Source organism: Urocampus carinirostris, chromosome 4, assembly GCF_059441175.1.
Source record: "Urocampus carinirostris isolate Australia breed hairy pipefish chromosome 4, RoL_Ucar_1.0, whole genome shotgun sequence".
Classification (NCBI taxonomy): domain Eukaryota; kingdom Metazoa; phylum Chordata; class Actinopteri; order Syngnathiformes; family Syngnathidae; genus Urocampus; species Urocampus carinirostris.
In genome coordinates this window covers 19,430,125-19,448,681 of record NC_142352.1, presented here as the reverse complement: position 1 = coordinate 19,448,681, position 18,557 = coordinate 19,430,125, and the positions used below count along the sequence as shown (strand labels likewise).

Here is an 18,557-nt window from a genome sequence, read left to right as displayed (position 1 = left end):
ATTTAGTGGTAATTTAGCAGAAAAATGGGCACACATGAAAAATTACGCGCAACACTGCTTGCAAAATAAAAAAATAAACACATTTAGCAAGACCATGGATCAATAAAATTGATAAAGTCAAATTGGAAAAAAATCCAACTTATAGTGATTGATGTTGCTTTAGTCAGCACAGAAACTTGTTGGTGTGGAAATGTTTACAAATAAGAAAATGCACAGAAAGAAAACAAATCGGCAAGCACGAACCACTGCCATCATTATGAGGGTTCTCATGTGTAGAACAGAAGCACAGTTATCTCTAAATATGACCATTAATTTTAATATTCAAATTTCTTGCTCTCACTGAGGGAATTCTGCGGTTTATTTTAAGAGCTACAAGAATGTATACATCTAGATGTACAGTGGGACCTCGGTTATCGCGGTTAATGGGGACCAAAACCACCCGCGATAAGTGAAAATCCGCCAAGTAGCGACGCACCTTCAAAAAATAAAATAAAATAAAGAAATAAAATATATACTTTTTTTTTTATTATTAGTTTTTAGACCCGGTTAAAGGGGACCAAAACCACCCGCTAAAAGTGCAAATCTGCAAAGTAGCGACGCTCCTTTAAAAAAAAAAAAAAAAAATCTCATCTCATCTCATTATCTGCACCGCTTATCCTTATTAGGGTCGCGGGGGGGCTGGAGCCCATCCCAGCCATCTCCGGGCAGTGGGCAGGGGACACCCTGAACTGGTTGCCAGCCAATCGCAGCTGCAAATCACATTAGTTCTCACAGCTAGCTGCATTCTTCATCGACGCACGAGCCGAGTGATCCACCGCTAAGAGTCATCCAGCTGGGCGATTTTATGTCCGCCCGGGACGATCGGAGACAAATTCACGACAGGGTTTATACTTGCGCCGCACCGCGGGTGCCGTTCGGTCGCTCCCGTGAGCGAGCCCCTAACCCGCGGCGTGGGTACTTTCAGGCGCGATACGCACGACACCGACACAGTTACGGGGGTCCCGCGCACGTCCGCCGTGCGCGGACGGACGGCCCCTTTCGTCGCGCCACGCTACTGGGGTCGTCGGACGAGCGGGCTCCCCCCAGTTACAGGGGGTAGCCCGGTCACGCCCGCCACCTTTTCTCCCGTCGCGCCGTGTGACACCGCGTCCGCCGCGCCTGCCGAACTCGCTCCGTCGCGCGGCCCGGGAGTGAAATATGCATTTCTTTTGCCTAGTGGAAACCATACCTAGAGGTCGCCGCCATGTTTGTCAGGCATCTTGCGAACTAAAACAGTGTAGCGGCATTGTGCCATCAACAGTGCCGTCTAGTAGTTTAATAATACACACTGGGGCTTTAAGTAAAATAAATTCAAATTCGTCAACCTAAGACCTCACAGCCGATAGCTCAATTTAAAAATATTGGGGGGATGACGTGAATTGATCAATAAATGAAACAATTCACGAATTGGTTCAAGCAACTTTTGTAGTTTTGTTTTATGCCAATATGACTCAAGTATTTGCTAGTTTTTAAACATGATGACCCAGTTTTTTTTAATGAATAGTTTTCTTGTATCACACACAATACACACTGTCATTTTGATAGAACAGTTTCATAATAGTAGGGAACAATACAAATGCAGTATAATAAGTGACGTTAACCAGGAACTTTACCTTAAAATTATATTCTTACACCCCCCCATCCCACCGTCACCTAGCATACTTGAATCAATGTTGAGTACATTATTGATAACAGCTGTAATAATGACGAGTTAATAACAAATGCATTATGTGAAGGTTTTCCTGGACCTTGATCTTAAAAAATGCTTAAAAGTCTTCAATAATCATCCAATAAACTTTAAACAAAAAAGCGGGTTCAACCATGCCATACCTTTTATGGCTACCACGCTTTTATTTGAAACCTCCACTACCCAAAGCATTTTATCGGACAATCCTTCAAATCAAAGCATTAAAAAAAACTAGACATTATCCATTAAGGAAGTGACTGTGAAGGAAGAAATTTGGCATTTCATTTAAACTAGAGCTTTGCCGAGGAGACAGGAGATGGATACTCCTGTGCAACCAACAGAAGCCACTTTAATTACAATCCTGATATTAGCAGCCAGGGGAAGTGAGCGCCTGGCCCGGCAATAAGAGCGATAAAGTCACAAGCAAAGCGGAAGCTTTTTGCCCATGTGTGTTCCTCGGAGCTCGCTCGGTGCTCACCGCTGGCGAACCTGAGATGCGCCCTGCATGCCAACTCCTGCTCCCACAGCGAGCCACTGGGCTGTAAAATTAAAATGTCTTATTTCCTTCTACGAACCCCGTTGTTCGGCTTTATAAAGAACCCTTACGTAACTGTGACAATGGTGGTCGTAAAAGCTTTTAAGTAAAACATGTAAGGACTGGGATCCACAACTCGATTGAGTTGGGGGAGGGAGAAGCTAGGTTTTGGGTAACATTGGGCCACGTCAGGTTTTCTAAACTGACTTTCAAATACTGCGTTTAAAGCATACTGTAGTCCCAACCTGCATTTTGCAGCAAGTAGAACACAATCTAAAATCTTACCCATAATTGAGAAAATTGGTTCCAAATTCATGCTGTGCCTTACTATTTCGGACCATTTTACCATTTTTCACAACTTGAAACACAATAAGATATTTTTGGAGACATATTTACAGAAGATGTAAAATGGTATAGTGATTGTAAACAAAAATAAAGACAGAGATGGAACAATTTGTGTTTTTATTTTTTAAATGGCAATAAGGAAAAAAATAAAAATTATCGAGTAACAATCTCCGGAAGCAGGATTTTAATTGGTTATCGGTATCAATTGGAAAACAGTTTTTGTGCATTACCTATAAATTATATATATATATATATATATATATATATATTTAATACTATTCTACAACAATAATACCAAAAACATACAAGTTTGTATGAGAATGTAAAAACAATTATGACAACTTTTCAAGGGCACAATAAAAGTATTAATAATTTCTCATACCTTACTATATCCATGGCTTGGTAGATAATTTCTGATTGGTCGACAGCAATGACTTGTTTGGCTCCAGCCTTGGCAGCAAACATAGACAATATGCAAGTCCCACAGCCCACATCCAAAACAACCTATTGAAAAGAGGGGGCAAAAGGTAAAAAATAAAAAAAATAAAAATAAAAAATCTTTGGATGTTAAGAGTACATAACAAACACTAAATTCAAAATATTCTAAAATTGATGTATAAGTGTGTAATAAATCATACACCCAAGGAGAAACATGCCCGATTGTGGTTCAGTAAAACAAATTATATAGTTGTCGTAAAAAAGCTATCGGGGAAAAAATGCATGAACCACAGCCAGTATTCTCAATACATGAAAACAGTCAGATAAGGTAGGACAGGAAGAACAATGCAACGACAGCTGGCCATAAATCCCGAACCTTGCCTAGGATGAATACTTGATATTGTGCAGATGGAGTGCTTGTAAGGTCAAAACAAACAAAGTGTCAATAAGATGACAGGAAAAGATTTCAAAGGGGTGAAACTATGTGAGTGTTTTTGTCATTTATGTATATATGCGGATATTTGGTATCAGAGTAAATTATTATCCAGTATGTGGCTTTCTTCAAAAATGGAATTAAGGCAAAATCCCATTTTTCTCCCTTCTCTAGAACTGCACTTTCACAAGGTGAGGAAGACAGTCCCAATCCTCCGCAAAAGGTAGGGGAAGGAGGAAGAGTAAGGGAAACATCTCTCCTCTCAAAAAAGATATGTGTCACCATTGGACCATTCACGCCCTTTTACTGACCAGGTGGAAGCAAATATTAAAACTATGAGAAGGAATTGGTCATGTCTTAGTCCTTGTTGACCTTCCTCCATTTGAATTGCATTTTTATCTTTTTTACGTTAACTGGCACCAGTCACGAAAATTAAAACAAATATTACGCCATTGCGAACAAGGTATGGATTCCCCCCCCAAAACATCTGTCAATTTCACAGATAGATAATGGAGTGGACAATGGAGCTGAAGCATGTGTATTAAGGAAGACACAATGTAAGCCTGAATAATCTCTACTTGGAAAATTCAGAAGCTTACTTTAAATTTTCACGCTTGAGCAAAACTGAAATGCAGCCCAGGGACAGGACAAGAAAGCTGGTATTAATACCTGTGAGTAAAAACAAAAGACCAAGTGAGCTGGAAGTACCTAGCTTGGCTGAAAAGAACGACTCTGGAGTTGGTCAAAGCTAGTGTAAGTGGCTAACTTATGTGGGTAGCTGGAGAAGCTACTAAAAAGGGCAGTAAAATATAAGAGGAAAGCAGAATTTTTCAGTGTCAGGACCCTGAATTACGGAACCAGGAATGTGTGGCTAAAAAAGGAAACGGAGAAAAAAAGTCAAAGATGACAAGTACCATATGCCTGAATCATGGGATTCAGGAATGTTTGCTTGCATGACCAACTAAAGGAAGAAGAGTGACACTGAAGGACAAAGGCAGGCATTATTCACATGAAGCAGCTAACAATTACAATATTGGCTAGTGACAAACCATAGTAAGCAGTGGCATGGGAGGCTAGAGAAGGAAAGAGTGTGGAAAAAAAAAATCTTAAGATGCCTGAATCACGGACCTCAGCAATGTTTGCTTGCATGACTTGCTGTTTAAGGTGAGTGACACTGAATGGCAAATAAAGATTGATTTACATGAGGCAGCTAGCAAGAACAAATGCTGTTACTGGCGAGTCATAGCCTGTAGCCAGGTGGATAAGTGGTTAAGATGAATGGCTAGAGAGAGAAACACTGGGGAAAAAACAGTCACTCTTAGTATGGTGACGATGAAATGCAGGCGTCAGCTGTCTGCTGTAAGTGGCACTGAAGTACCAAAAATACCACCGGAAGGAGCTACCATGGCAAAATCTAATCTCCAGCTTCAGTAATAGTAAGATCAATTTGTCTAATTAGAGTTTTCCAAACCTATGAACATTTGAAAAAAAAAATTGTATGTGATTGTACATGTGTTTTTGATCGTCATTAAACATGTTTAAACATGTCATATTTTGGGGGATTTTGGCCAATTGCTCCATGCAGACCTCTTCTAGAGCAGTGATATTTTGGGGCTTTCATTTGGCAACATGAACTTCAACTCCATCGACTGATTTTTTTATGGGGCTGAGATTTGAAGACAGGCTAGGACATTCCAGGGCCTTGAAATGTGTCTTATGAAGCCACTCCTTTGCTGCCTTGGCTGTGTGTTTGGATCACTGTAATACTGAAAGGCCCAGCCTTGTCTCATCTTAAATTATCTTGCTGATGGCAGTAGATACTCAATCTCTTGATAAATGACCCTAATCATTCTTTCCTTTACACAGATCAGTTGTCCTTGTCCCTTTAGAGAAAACAGCACCAAAACATGATACTTCCACCCCAATGAATCACACTGGGTATGGTTTTCTTTGGATGTATAAAACCTTCTCCCAGTACTCTTGTGGATCATCCAAATTCTCTCTAGCGAACTGCAGACGGGCCTGGATGTTTACTGGCTTTAGCAGGGGGACACGTCTTGTAGCACATTGTGTTACTGATAGTAACCTTTGTTACTGTAGTCCCAGCTCTCTGTAAGTCGTTCACTAGGTCCCCCTGTGTGGTTCTGGGATTTTTGCTCACCGTTCTTGTTATCATTTTAACGCCACTGGGTAAGATCTTGGAGCCGCAGATCGAGGGAGATTATCAGTGATCTTGTATGTCTTCCATGTTCTAATAATTGCTCCCACAGTTGATTTATTGACACCAAGTGTTTTACGTATAGCAGATTCAGAATTCCCAGCCTGGTGCAGGTCTACAATATTGTCTCTGGTGTCTGGGCCGTAGTGGAGTTTGGAGTATGACGGACTGAGGTTGTGTCCCCCTGAGATCCGATCTGCAACCTCGGTGGAAATGTTTAAATCTAGGCTTAAAACTCACTTCTACTCTATAGCATACGAGTAATCTAATCTTATATGTAATAACTTGTGAAGCCCTTAGAGACTAATTGTGATTAAGGGCTATACAAATAAAAATGACTTGACTTGACATGTCTTTTATACCAATAAATAGTTGAAACAGGCGCCATCAATACAGGTAACATGTGGGTTCTCATTAGACCTCATTCGAAAAGGATTGACCTCTTTGACAGAAATCCTGCTTGTTTGTAAGTCACCAAATACTTATTTCTCACCCTTATTCTGAAATACATTTTTTAAAAATTAAACAATATAATTTTCTGTTGTTTTCCAGATTCTGTCTCTCTTGGCTGAGGTATACCCATGTTGACAATGACAGGCCTCACCAATCTTTTCAAGTTGAACCTGCACAATTTGTTGTTGACTAAATATGTATTTGCCCCACTGTATTTTGAGGTTTGCAGGTGTAACGACTAATTTGTTCGCGTATTCCAGCACGGGTGTTTAACAGCAGCTACAGTGCGTGTACATAAATGTGTATCTTGGTCTGTATTATAGGCAGCTGTGCCTACATGTATCCTGCTGCACTTACTGGCCAGCATAAGTGATTGTGTGCACATCGCTGATACCACTTAAACAACACCTCTGTGCCACACCAAACACAATTATATGCACTCTGCCAAACAATCTTTGCAGGTCTTAAAAGAAAAAAGGAATACATTTTCTGGACTGTGAGGGTTTTTCTCGCTGGGGATGCGACCTATACTCCAGTGAGAAATCGTTGAAAAATGTCATGTTACTTTCACACTAACCCGTATGTGTGAAATTAATAACACATGATTATATCATTTCACATGCTATTTTCCCACTTAACTGCAACAGGGCATGCAATAATTTCAAAATTGTTGGTAATTTATAAAAACTTAGAAGAGCTCAACAAAAATGGCACTGAAAAGAAAAAGATATTCTGCAGATTACAACCGGCAAACAGGCAAACACTTGGCCGAAAACAGTAATCGAGCAGCAGAAAGAACGTTTGGAGAAAGTGCGAAAGGGACTGGCAAAGGCAGAGGTGACGTTGAGTCTGACATAAGCAAAATTGAAGAGGAAACGGCACATTGTTAAACTACAGAGTTGGGGGAGTTGTTTTAAAATCACACCAAGCATGAAGATTTATACAATATTTTATCGCCCGTAAGCAGGGATCAGAATGGAGATTTTCATTTTCAGCTGAAATAGCCAGGGTCCAGGGGCCGTAGGCCCCGGCCAGGCCCAGGGCGGAGCCCGGTGGGGGGCTCAGGGGGGCAAAGCCCCCCTGAAGCCAACAGCATTTATCTTATTTGCTATGTGAAAATTGCACTAGAATGAATTAAATCCAACAAAACAGAAACCATGTATTTTGTATATATATATATATATACATATATATATAAATTAAAAAAATAATAATATATTGACATTAAAAGCATTTGTAATATTGAACATGATCATGATGATACAAAATAATTTATTTTTAATCATGTTTATAACAAATTTTAAATTTTGTTTATCCTGTTCTAAATATTGTATAAACAAAAAAGATAAAATCATTTTATAAATAAATAGATTTATAAATACCTCAGATTGGGATTTTCTGTCACACAGGGGAACCAGTGGTTGACTGCTGCTAGTATTTGAAGTGGAAGGATTTGGAACGGCCAATAATGTTGAACCGGTGGTGTTACTATTAGTTTCACTGCCGATTTTAAATGCGGATCCGAGTGCATAATTTGATCTTTTGCTTTGTGCTTGTTCATTTTAGCATGATCGATCAGTGCCACACAACCTCGCGTACCATAATTGATCAGATCGACACAGTATAGACACTTTGCTTTCCCTGGAACATCACACTTTGCGATGAACTGGCTCAAAGTTTCTGTAACTTCCTCGATCTTTGCGCCGATTTTAACGTTTACTGTCACAGTCTTCTCCAGCCATGACCACTTAAATTTATTCTTGATTCCTTTATCAATCTCGGAGACAAAAGCCTCGTCTTCTTTTCTTAGTATTTTCATATTTACTTTTTCAAACACTCATTTCACCGTTTGAAAAGACCGGAAGGAGCGCCATGTTTGAGAAAGCCAATGCTCTGAACAAAAGCTCCGCTGATTGGTTATCAGCGAACCTATCGACCAATGGTCTAAATGCTAACTTGGGGTGATGAAACAGTCACGTATCATACCTCACCCCCCCTAAAATTATTTCTCATCGAATTTAGACGATTTACGGGAATGACCTTTGGGGTTCAAAAACAGCGGAAATCCGTGGATCCGCGGAAAATTCTGATCCCTGCGTAAGGTGCACTATGTTAAAAGGCACACTCTTTGTAGCTGGTTCCAGTTCTTTATTTATCCATTCTTAGTGCACACCAGCTCAACCACACAGACAAGCATAGAGATGTCATTATGTTTAGTTGAACATCGCTGAAGAAACATCACTCTGACTCAATGAAAGCAAGGCCATGGCTTACTGGAAAGATATCATCTGGTCTGATGAGACAAAGATTATCGTTTTGGCTCATATAGTGCTAAGCATGTTTGGCGGCAACCAGGTGAGCAGTAAAAACATGTTTTTGCCGTGCCTAAAGTCAAGCATGGTGTTGGGTATGTCATGGCTTGGGGTCGCATGAGTGCAATTGGAAAGTTGCATTTCATTAAAAAGAAACACAAACTCAAGTATGTACTAAGGAATACTGGAGCAGAGAATGATCCCCTCCTTCCAGAAACTGGACCGCAGGGCAATGTTCCAGCCTGAAAATGACTCCAAATACACTTCTAAGATGACTTTTGTGACATACCCCTTTTGAAGAGATTCCTTCCTCAGAGCCGAATGCCCTGACAGGGATAATAGACGCCCCTCATCGGCGCAACCTGCCTCTCGCACTCATAGCAGAGCTCCCCAGCAGCCCCTATATAATGGATGGCCACGATACAGCCTGCTGCTTCCCGGACTAACGACGATGATGGTCTTTGTTGGGAAGAGGTTATGTGTTTTGCTGCTTGAAGCCGGCGTTTGTTATCAGCGCTACGCAGTCCGCATTGAGCGCGCTAATAAAGTCACCCAGAGGTTTAAATCAGACGCTATCAACCCTTTACCTGAAAAATGCACCATGTCTGTGTTTTAAGACCGAGCTGTACGTTAAACAAGCTCCTCTGCGCATTTAAACTCTTTTCTGCAGGAAGGATTGAGAAAGCATATTACATAAGTACTTGAACATTTGCTGACCCAATGTCAATAGCAATAATAATGGGATTATTTCTGTATTGAAAGGGACTTTAACAATCATTGAATAAAAAATGTTGTTAGATGAATCAAATTATCAAATATTCATGTAAACACTACTGCTTTACGTACACTACTGTCTACTGTGCACATATGTTTACCTGACTAATTATTTTGCACATCTAACACAGATGCGCCTCTTGCACCTTTGTACAGTATTAACACAGTTAAAATATTTTATCTACTATTGCAAATCCGTATAGTTGGGAAATTTTTACATTGTGCGGAAGCTTTGTGGCCTGAACGTATTGACATTTTGTTCTGTATACATGTGTACCAAAATGACAATAATCTGAACCTGGTCAAAAAAGACGGAAATAGATCATTGATTATATGAAGATATATGATAAATTGCACCAGTGTCATCTCACACACACGGAGGAAAATACAATAAAAAAGGTTATCACTGTTAAACTGATCACAGAGCAGGAACACTGAGCTCCTTAAAAAAAAGCATCTTTAAAATCTTTATTTGTGTGTAAATACAATTTCATAACAAAAAGTAGTCTATGAATACCTATTAAAAGAAATATTGAAAACTTATCTGTACTTGTGCGTTTTGGCCTCTGAAGGGCAGTATTGTACGTTGCATGCAATATTGAAACATTTAGGAATACATTGTTAAGAGTTTCTTTGTTTGCATATGATGAGAATACATTATTTCTTTCGAGTCATTTTATCTTTTTCCGCCGCGTCAAAGCGTGAATATATATATATATATATATTTATTTTATTTTTTTAATGATAGACCAGCTCGGTGGCCTTGGGGTAGAGTCCCCGCCCCAAGACTGGTAGGTCGCTGATTCCAGCCTTGGCGACATCATACCCAAGACTTACAACATTGGTACCCATTGCCTCCCTACATGGCGCTCAGCATTAGGAGTTGGAATTGGGGTGTTTGGTCACCTAATGACTCGCATTGAAGGTGTGGCAAAATATCGGTTGGGTAGAACTATTATCGCAACATTTACTGTGGACAGTTGTACGACTATGTATGGGAGCCGGCCCCTGGTAAGATGGGATAAGGTGAGGAAAGAAGACTAAGATTGTTTCTTCCATGATAAATTGCTCCTAAAGTATATGTAGTTGCTACTTTCTCATTAGCATCTGACAAGGCTCCTGTTTCGGCTTTTATTGACGCTGATCTTTGTTTTAGATCACAATTAAAAAATATAACCAAATTTTTCTTATTGTAACATTTGAAAATATAGCCAGAATCCGTCAATTTCTCAGGCAAAGACGGAGGCTCTGATGCGTACTTATCTAGTTTAGATTATTGTAATTCTGCAGCTGTTTTACAATTGCTGCATTGTCTCACAATGCAGGATCTATTCTAAGGTATTTTAACTGGTTTTGGGCTGTTTATCTATCTGAACTGCTTTTATAATAGATCAGCCCTCACTGGCTTTGAGGTTTTCTGGCAACGGATTGTTAACTGTTCCGAGTGAGAGGACCAAAATCAAAAGTGAGGCAGCAATCGGTCACTTTGATGGCGTAATAATTTAATTTCTGGATTTACTATGCATGTTGTTAAGGGATGCATTTGAGAAAAATTTAACCTCACCTTGTCTTTGAACACTTCAGGGTTGCCGTATATGAAGTCGCGGTAACTCTCTGTGCGCACTTTGTCCTGTGAAAACAGGATAAATCAGCATTGCAAATCAAGGTCAAAATTTAAAAAATAAAATACAAGAAAAATATACATATATATATATATATATATATATATATATATATATATATTAAATATGCATCGAGTATCCAGGAAATACAGTGCAGAAAATATTTCTGCCGAAAATGACCCAAAGTGAATTTTCGGTTTTGTCTGAAAGAAAAAAAGCAAAAAGAAAAAAAAAGCTTTCTGGAGAACAATGTTGTGATGGTGTCGAGTCTAAGGTGAGGCGAGGTGTGTGAAACTGGTTTTCACACAAGTAGTCTGCTTATATTTCAATTTGCACCGGTGAAGATGGAAGTGAATATGCGCCTTTCACCAAGTTTTTATCAACAAGTCATTTACTCAAATTAACGCATATCCCTATGCTTTTATGTTTTTGTTGGCCACTAGTCGAACTAATATTTACATACCAACACTGCAGAGCTAGCCAGCTACAGTTTAGCAGTTTTATTTCTTTGATACGTGATATGTGAAATTCAGGCCATTAGTCCCTAATGTCAATTGGTTGGAGCACATACATGTGCGAGGAGAACTTACTTTTATTTTTATTTTAACACGGCAGATATACAAGTGTGTCTCTTTTGTTGTATTAGGCTACACACTTACTGCATCATCTTCATGATCAATTCCCTAGTCCTGTTTCCTTGTCACTATCCATTGTCCAGTCCATTAAATCATTCAGTGTCATAACGTATGATAGATCACCACTAGATGGCAGGAGTAGCTTTGTTCAGATCTTTGTGAACAATTAGTGGCTAGTTTCATTCCTGTATCGACTGTAAGAAACCGTATGGCAGTGTACATGCATCGGCCCATACGCCGAGTACGCGCAGTGTGGTGACAACAGCAAAGATGCAAGTCCAGAATGTTAAAGCTTCACAGCTTAATTCTTTCTAAACAAGATCACCAAGTGCCCTTGTAAACGTTAGGACAGAGGAGGCTGACATTTAATGCATGTCTGCGATCATCAGGACGACCCGAATCACATGATCACTTCACCGGAAACATCGGGGAGTGAAAAGTTCTTGCAAAGTTAATTCATCGTTCATGCAGAAGTTTATTGTTCTAGAAAAGTGCCTTTGTGTTTTTGGAAAAAAATATTTACTAAAAAAAGCAAGAAAGTGAAAGGAATCCCTCCAAAAAAAACCGTTTTTCTCAGAGGTCTTCTTGGAAACGAATATTTGTGAAGCTCTGGGCAGAATACTTTTAAAACCTTCTCAATCCCAACAAATCTTTATGTGAGGAAGCAGGGCCTGGAGACTACGATGTTGGCTCTCATATCTCTGGAGTTGAAGTCACTAAGGTGATAAAAAAGATCCTTGGTGGCAAAGCCCCAGGAGTGGATGAGATCCATTAGAGTTAATCAAGGCTCAGGATCTTGTGTCATGGTTGACACGCCTGTGCAACATCGCGTGGACATCGAGGACCTCTAGACTGGCAGACTGGGGTGGTTGTCCACCTTTTAAAGAAGGGGGACTGGAGAGTGTGTTCAAACTAAAAGAGAATCACACTTCTCAGTTTTCCTGGTAAGGTGTATTCAGGGGTACTGGAGAGGAGGTTCCGTCAGAAAGTCGAAACTGATTCAGGAGGAGCAGTGTGGGGTAATGGACAGTCTAATTTGGGCTGTGGATGACTGGTGCCAGTGTCTGGTCCACATTGTCTGCAAGAAGTCGTATTTGTTACGAGTAGGAGTTGGACTCCGCCAAGGCTGCCCTTTGTCACAGTTTCTGTTGATAATGTCTATGGACATAATTTCTACGTGCTGCCTTGCGGGAAAGCGACAAGGTTTGAGAGCCGCAGCTTTGCTTTTTGCAGTGGGATGAGCTGGAGGAAGTTGCTGGGGATAGGGAGGTCTGGGCTTACCTGCTGAGGCTGCTCCCCCAGCGCCCTTTCTTCGGATAAGCGGAAGATAATGGATTGATTATTTCTTAATCTATTTTCATGATTTTGGTATTTAAGCCAAATACCACATTTCCGGCAGCAAATTTTCTTTTTTTATGCATCACTAAAAAACATGCTTCAGCACTTTATCGTTGATTCCCTACAACGACCAACAGAAATGAGTACTTTTGTTTAATTTCCTCTTATACAACTCTATTACACAGCGCACTTTATTAAAACCCTTCTTCTGAAACTAACCTCTGCCATTTGTTACTAATTGGTAAATATCCATAAAAGCCGAAGTAATTTAAAAGTTGGGCAAAGTAGGGAAAGGAAGCGCACCTTGTGTCTTTATTTGCACACACAGTGCGTCAAAAGGCCATTTACATCATGGTGATGTGCGGCGGGTGAAATGTAAAGCTCTGCGGTCCAATCACGACCCTCGACTGGTTATGCTCGAATACTGCAGTGTGGAGCGCGCACGCACACACATTTTACCTATCTGGATTCTTATAAGCGAGTGCTTAAATGGAGAAAAAATGTTTTTAATATAACAGCAAAGTTTCAGATAATTGCTGAAAACTGAAAACATATATCCTATGTAGAATTAAAAATGTCTTTTTTGTCATTGATTTCAACATAGTGTATGGTGTTTACAGTGAGATTGGATGTGGAACAGGATTTACATGTTATAAATAAAATAATAGTATAGTCACTATGTACAATTGGTGTTCAGAGATTGGCCTAAGTTGTAAGTGCACTCGAAAATAGTGCAGTCAAAGAGACATACATTAGAAGCAAGATATTCCTAATATAAGGGTAGAATAATAAAATATAAATTCACTTTTTTATATATAAGAAAGATATATATATTTTTAACTGTATTGTGTGCTTTTAGTCTGCTTTTAATGCCATTTCCAAAGTGACACATCAGAAAGGAATGCACTCCTGGAACACAATAACTTTTCTTGGTAAATTTATAATGAAATGAAATGAAATGATCTGCATTTATATAGCGCTTTTCAAGTCAAGACTACCCAAATCTCCAAACTCTTTACTAAATGGGGCGATACACCATTACTCATTGAATGCAGACAACCAATTGCGATGTTCTCCGACTGCGGAGTAATTCTGCATCACTTTGATTGTCACATGCAACCCCTGGGGCTGTCAGTTTCAGTAAGTGGGCAGGTTTATATCTACCTATAAAATACAACTGAACACGGTTATGGTGGTGTTATTTCAAGCACAGAGTACAAGGACGCGGGATTTCTCCTCATGCAGATATTATCCCGGCTGTATATACTTGCATCCAAGCCATGTTTACAATCATAAAATAAACTATTAACATCAGGGAGTCATCTAATATGTCCGTTTAAGGTTGTGTGTAACCAGTGGCAAACAGTAAGCAGCATGTAGGGAAGGAGGTACGGCTTATACAGGAAAAACATAACTCTATCGATGGGGCAAACTTAAGCACATAAGTGTGCTGAATTTTGGTCTTTTTGTTTGTAAAATTAATATTGCAATGCACAATGCCTGGAGAAAAAAATAAAACATCTTAAACGGTACCAAGAAATGAAGGAGATCTTGGAGTGGCTGGAAGCCCAGAGACAAAATGGGTATGGAGTGTCACAGCTATGTGTTTGAGAGCATGCAATCTCAAGATTGCACAAACCAAAGATAAAGATAAGAATTTAACTGCTTCCACAGTTTGGGGTACACGTTTTTATTTAATTATTTTAATATTTAGCAATTTAAATGCATTTTAGGGGATTGGCTCATATGCAGGTGTATATATAGTAAATCACTACATTTGTGTCTGTAATCTAGGGGAGAAGCTGAGTTACATTTTAAATGGAGAAACTTATAACTATAACTAATTACTTGTTCTCAGTAGCGCACCCAACACTGGTCAATGGCCATCATTCATTGCACTATCATCATATTGAAGTATTTTTCAGGCAGAGTGCCACAACAGATGGCTCAATTTCATCTTTTCAAAAATGCATTCCACTGTAGAGTATCTTAGCGTTCTTCTGTTGAACAGCCGAGTAATTAACATTCATCCACATCAGTAGGTGGCAGCAGATTACCATTTCTTCGATATAAACTAATGTTTTGCTTGTGAATATAGCACAGGGAAATATTTTTCAATAACTTATTTTGTTTGTAGAAGCTGTTCAAAATTGCACTACAAAAAAAAATCATAAATCATATAAGAAATTTTGCGGATCGTTTTTCTGATTTCATTTATTTTCCCTTTTTACTTAAAAAAATCGTCGAAGTTAAAACCTAGTGAAACACTTTGGGTTCAATTTTTCAGTATTTTTATAGAAAAATAATATATCACTGGGCAACCTTGTAGATGTTCGTCGATTTCCACGCTCTTCAGGGCGAACATTCTTATCTCTGGTTTGGGTGCTCTAGAAGGCATCTTTATCAGATGCCTGAGACACCTCTGAGGGCTCCTCTCAATGCGGAGGAGCATCGGTTCTACACTGAGTCCCTCACGGATGACTGAGCTACTCACCATATCTCTAAGGAAAAGCCCAGGCAGCATGTGGAGGAAACTCATTTCAGCTTCTTGATTTAGAGATCTTGTTCTTTAGGTCATGACCCATAGTCCATGATCATAGGTGAGGGTCCACAAAACACATGTGGACTGGATGGGCAAATTCCCATGCAATGACCCTGCAGAGTGTGTAGAGCTGGTCCACTGTTCCAAAAGCTCGGAAAAAATTCACATTGCTCCTCCTGAATCTGAGATTTGACTTCCTAAAAGACCCTCCTCTCCAATACCCCTGAAAAGACTTTACTGCTACAGAAAGAATGGTGGTGGGCCAAACCAACTTAAAATTTGGGTGAGGAGAAGTCTTTCACACTCTCTGGTCCCCCTTCCTGGAAAGGGGGAACGCCATCCCAGTTTGCCAATCCAGAGGCACAGACCCTAGTAACTATAACCAATAATTCCAAATATTTTTGGTAATGTATTTTGCTTTTAGTATTTTATCACAGGTTTGTCCTGGAGTGCCACTTCTAGATTTTGTTGTAAATGACATACAGTATACTCTTTTTTCATCAATGACTTCTGTTTCATTATATTCATAAAATGTCATCAAAAGTGGTCAAACAGATAGGTAACACTTGAAATTTGTGTAAATTTGTGTTTACAGTGAGGGATCACACCTTGAGCATCTCCTCATGGATGCCGTAATGGCCGTAGGAGCTGAAGTACGCTTCGTCCTCACGAAGATTGGCGACGCTGTTAGGGTTTGCTGCGCACCCAGTGTCTGAATCCTGCACCAGACTCTGGACCAGCCGCCTAAAAAATACATGATTCATTTGAGTTTTATATTTGGGATATTAGAACACAGAGCAAAAACAGTGAACAGAAAACACACACAACATTAATAGAATACAGGGCATGGTGTTAAATGAAGCAGATGAGAGGCAGTTATCTGTGGCGCTGACTTTTCGGTCACCTGTTTTCTCCCTCCCCCTTCTTCACTCATTCGGTAATTTTCCCTTACAGCAACACTCCTTCTCCTCGCTTTTACCCCCACTGCAGTGGAATTTTCCCATCCTTTGAAAACTTTCACATGGCAACTCCATCTCTTGTGTTAAAGTGTCTCATGTGTCCCCCTGCTGACCAGTCGGTGACATTGCAAGTGCTAGACACAAAGTGTATTAGACGTTTGTCAAAGTAAGGCGAAATATGAAGACTGAAAACGCCACAGAAATGGATCCAAAACATAAATGGACTGACATGAGTTCTTGTATATCTACAAAGGATCGAGCAAGACCCTCCTCAGCAGCAGCTACCCTCTGCATCTGGGCGTGAGTGGCTTCCACCTCCGATGGCCTGCATGTTGATACACCGCACAGGTCCTCAACGTCTATAATGAACAAAAACGGTATTTTAGGTAAATTATCAGAGATGCACGAGAAGTGTTTTCTTCCTAGTGATACCAGATAAAGTACTGCTTCTGGAGAATGAAAACTTTTTTTCTAGACTGTGTAAATGCAAGCTATATTTAGAAAAAAATTATATTACCACATGTAAAATCCAATTATTTGTTTTTTATTTTTAGGTTTGCAATTACATTATACAGCTCCGGTAAACATGTCTCCAAAACAGTAGCGTTATAGAGACACAAGTTTGACTATCAATCAATAAATAAATACTTCAGTAATAACTATAATGACAAGATATTGTTATGAGCACCGTAACACTGACATATTGCAGACAATGCATATGATTATGGATGTGTTTGTGATGTGAAAATGCGTCAATTTGCCTTGAGCAAATTATGAAGCGGTAGAGAGGACACAAAACTAAGTCGTGGTACAACTATAGAAAATCAAAACATATTTGAATGGGGAATATTAATGCCTAGAAACTTTTAAACAGATAGTATCAACTAATTGAATATTATTGCATGGCGTCAAGTGACTAATTGTCCGTTTCTTCCCTATTGGGACTATAACTCATATCATATTTTGACGTTTCGATAACCGTTGACCCAATAACTATTGTACAATGCTTATTATTATCTAACTGACCATATTATAGATGTTTATAATATTAGTCGATTTGAGCAGCACGCAGTATATAATCAGACAACATATGTTCAAAGCCTTCATTCAAAACCTGACCCAGATAATCGTTTTATTAAAAAGAAGAAAAAAAAAATAAACAAAATAAACAACAATTACCAGCTTGCAGTAAGGGATCATCTTGTACAACTGGCCGGAGGAAATCTTCGCTCTCCCACGGTAAGGGGCCATCTGGCAGACCCATGAGATGTGATGGTTCACATTTCTGAAAATGAATACAGAAAAGAATCAAAAAATCTAATTCTGTCCAGCAATATTCAGTTAAAAAAATATGTTGAAATAATACTCACTCTTGAACGTATGAAATTTATCAGCTTGATGTAACCATAGTCGTCTAAATCTATAGGGAAAAACATCAGTGATAAAAATACTTCAACTATAACTTTCAACTTATGCTTAGCATTTTTTGTTGCACTTACTGTGTTTTTGGATGACATCGATAAGATTAGCTTGGTGGTCAACAGAACAGTGTTGCAGCGTGTCAGTCACTGAATTTAATAATCTGCAAGACAAATTACATTGTATGTATAGGTCAAATAGTGTAGATCTCCTGGATATGACATTAACAACATTTTCACTTTATGGTGTGGATTGGGACATGTTTTAGGCCTTGTTCGCAGCATTCTCCCCACTATATGACAACAAGAAAATGATTTTGTGTGCCAAAAACACTTTGAGGTGTGAAACAAATTATAGGGGGGCCACTTAAAATCCTGGGGTGGTGCACCAGAACTGAATGCCATAGTATAATAATATTGATGGAACTAGGTCAGGGGAAAACTATCCGAAAGACTTATGGACACGGCTACTGATATACTTAGGTGTATTGTGTAATATTTGATGTTAATAATTGAATGTGCACAGTCTATAACGGTCCAGTCAACGTTTTGAGTTCCACAACAATTCTGTTTTATTGTGTCATGTCTATACTAGGCATAAGGAGTACGTTTAACAAAACAAAAATAATAAGTGTAATCATGGACTCCCTGATAGGATACGCGCAACTGCTAAGAGAATGATGAGTGATGAATGAGAAAGCAAATTCACATACGCATATACACACTAAAGCATCAGTAGTTATAGTTAACATCAGCCATCTTACTTATGACGACATTAATAATCATAGCATTTGCCCACATCTCGCCAG

General features: G+C 39.3%; 1 protein-coding gene across 2 annotated transcripts in view; it reads right to left on the bottom strand.

The window, feature by feature from the left end:
* Window positions 1-18,557, bottom strand: part of prmt3 (protein arginine methyltransferase 3) — an 87,645-nt gene that overhangs the window by 65,797 nt on the left and 3,291 nt on the right. For both annotated transcript variants that reach the window (XM_088333844.1, XM_088333843.1), the window contains exons 3-9: window positions 17,830-17,912; window positions 17,701-17,750; window positions 17,510-17,615; window positions 16,560-16,689; window positions 15,980-16,115; window positions 10,799-10,864; window positions 2,989-3,110 (exon numbers count right to left, since the gene is read on the bottom strand). In XM_088333844.1, coding sequence (XP_088189970.1) covers window positions 2,989-3,110; window positions 10,799-10,864; window positions 15,980-16,115; window positions 16,560-16,689; window positions 17,510-17,615; window positions 17,701-17,750; window positions 17,830-17,912 — 693 coding nt within the window. The remainder of the gene's footprint in view (window positions 1-2,988; window positions 3,111-10,798; window positions 10,865-15,979; window positions 16,116-16,559; window positions 16,690-17,509; window positions 17,616-17,700; window positions 17,751-17,829; window positions 17,913-18,557) is intronic.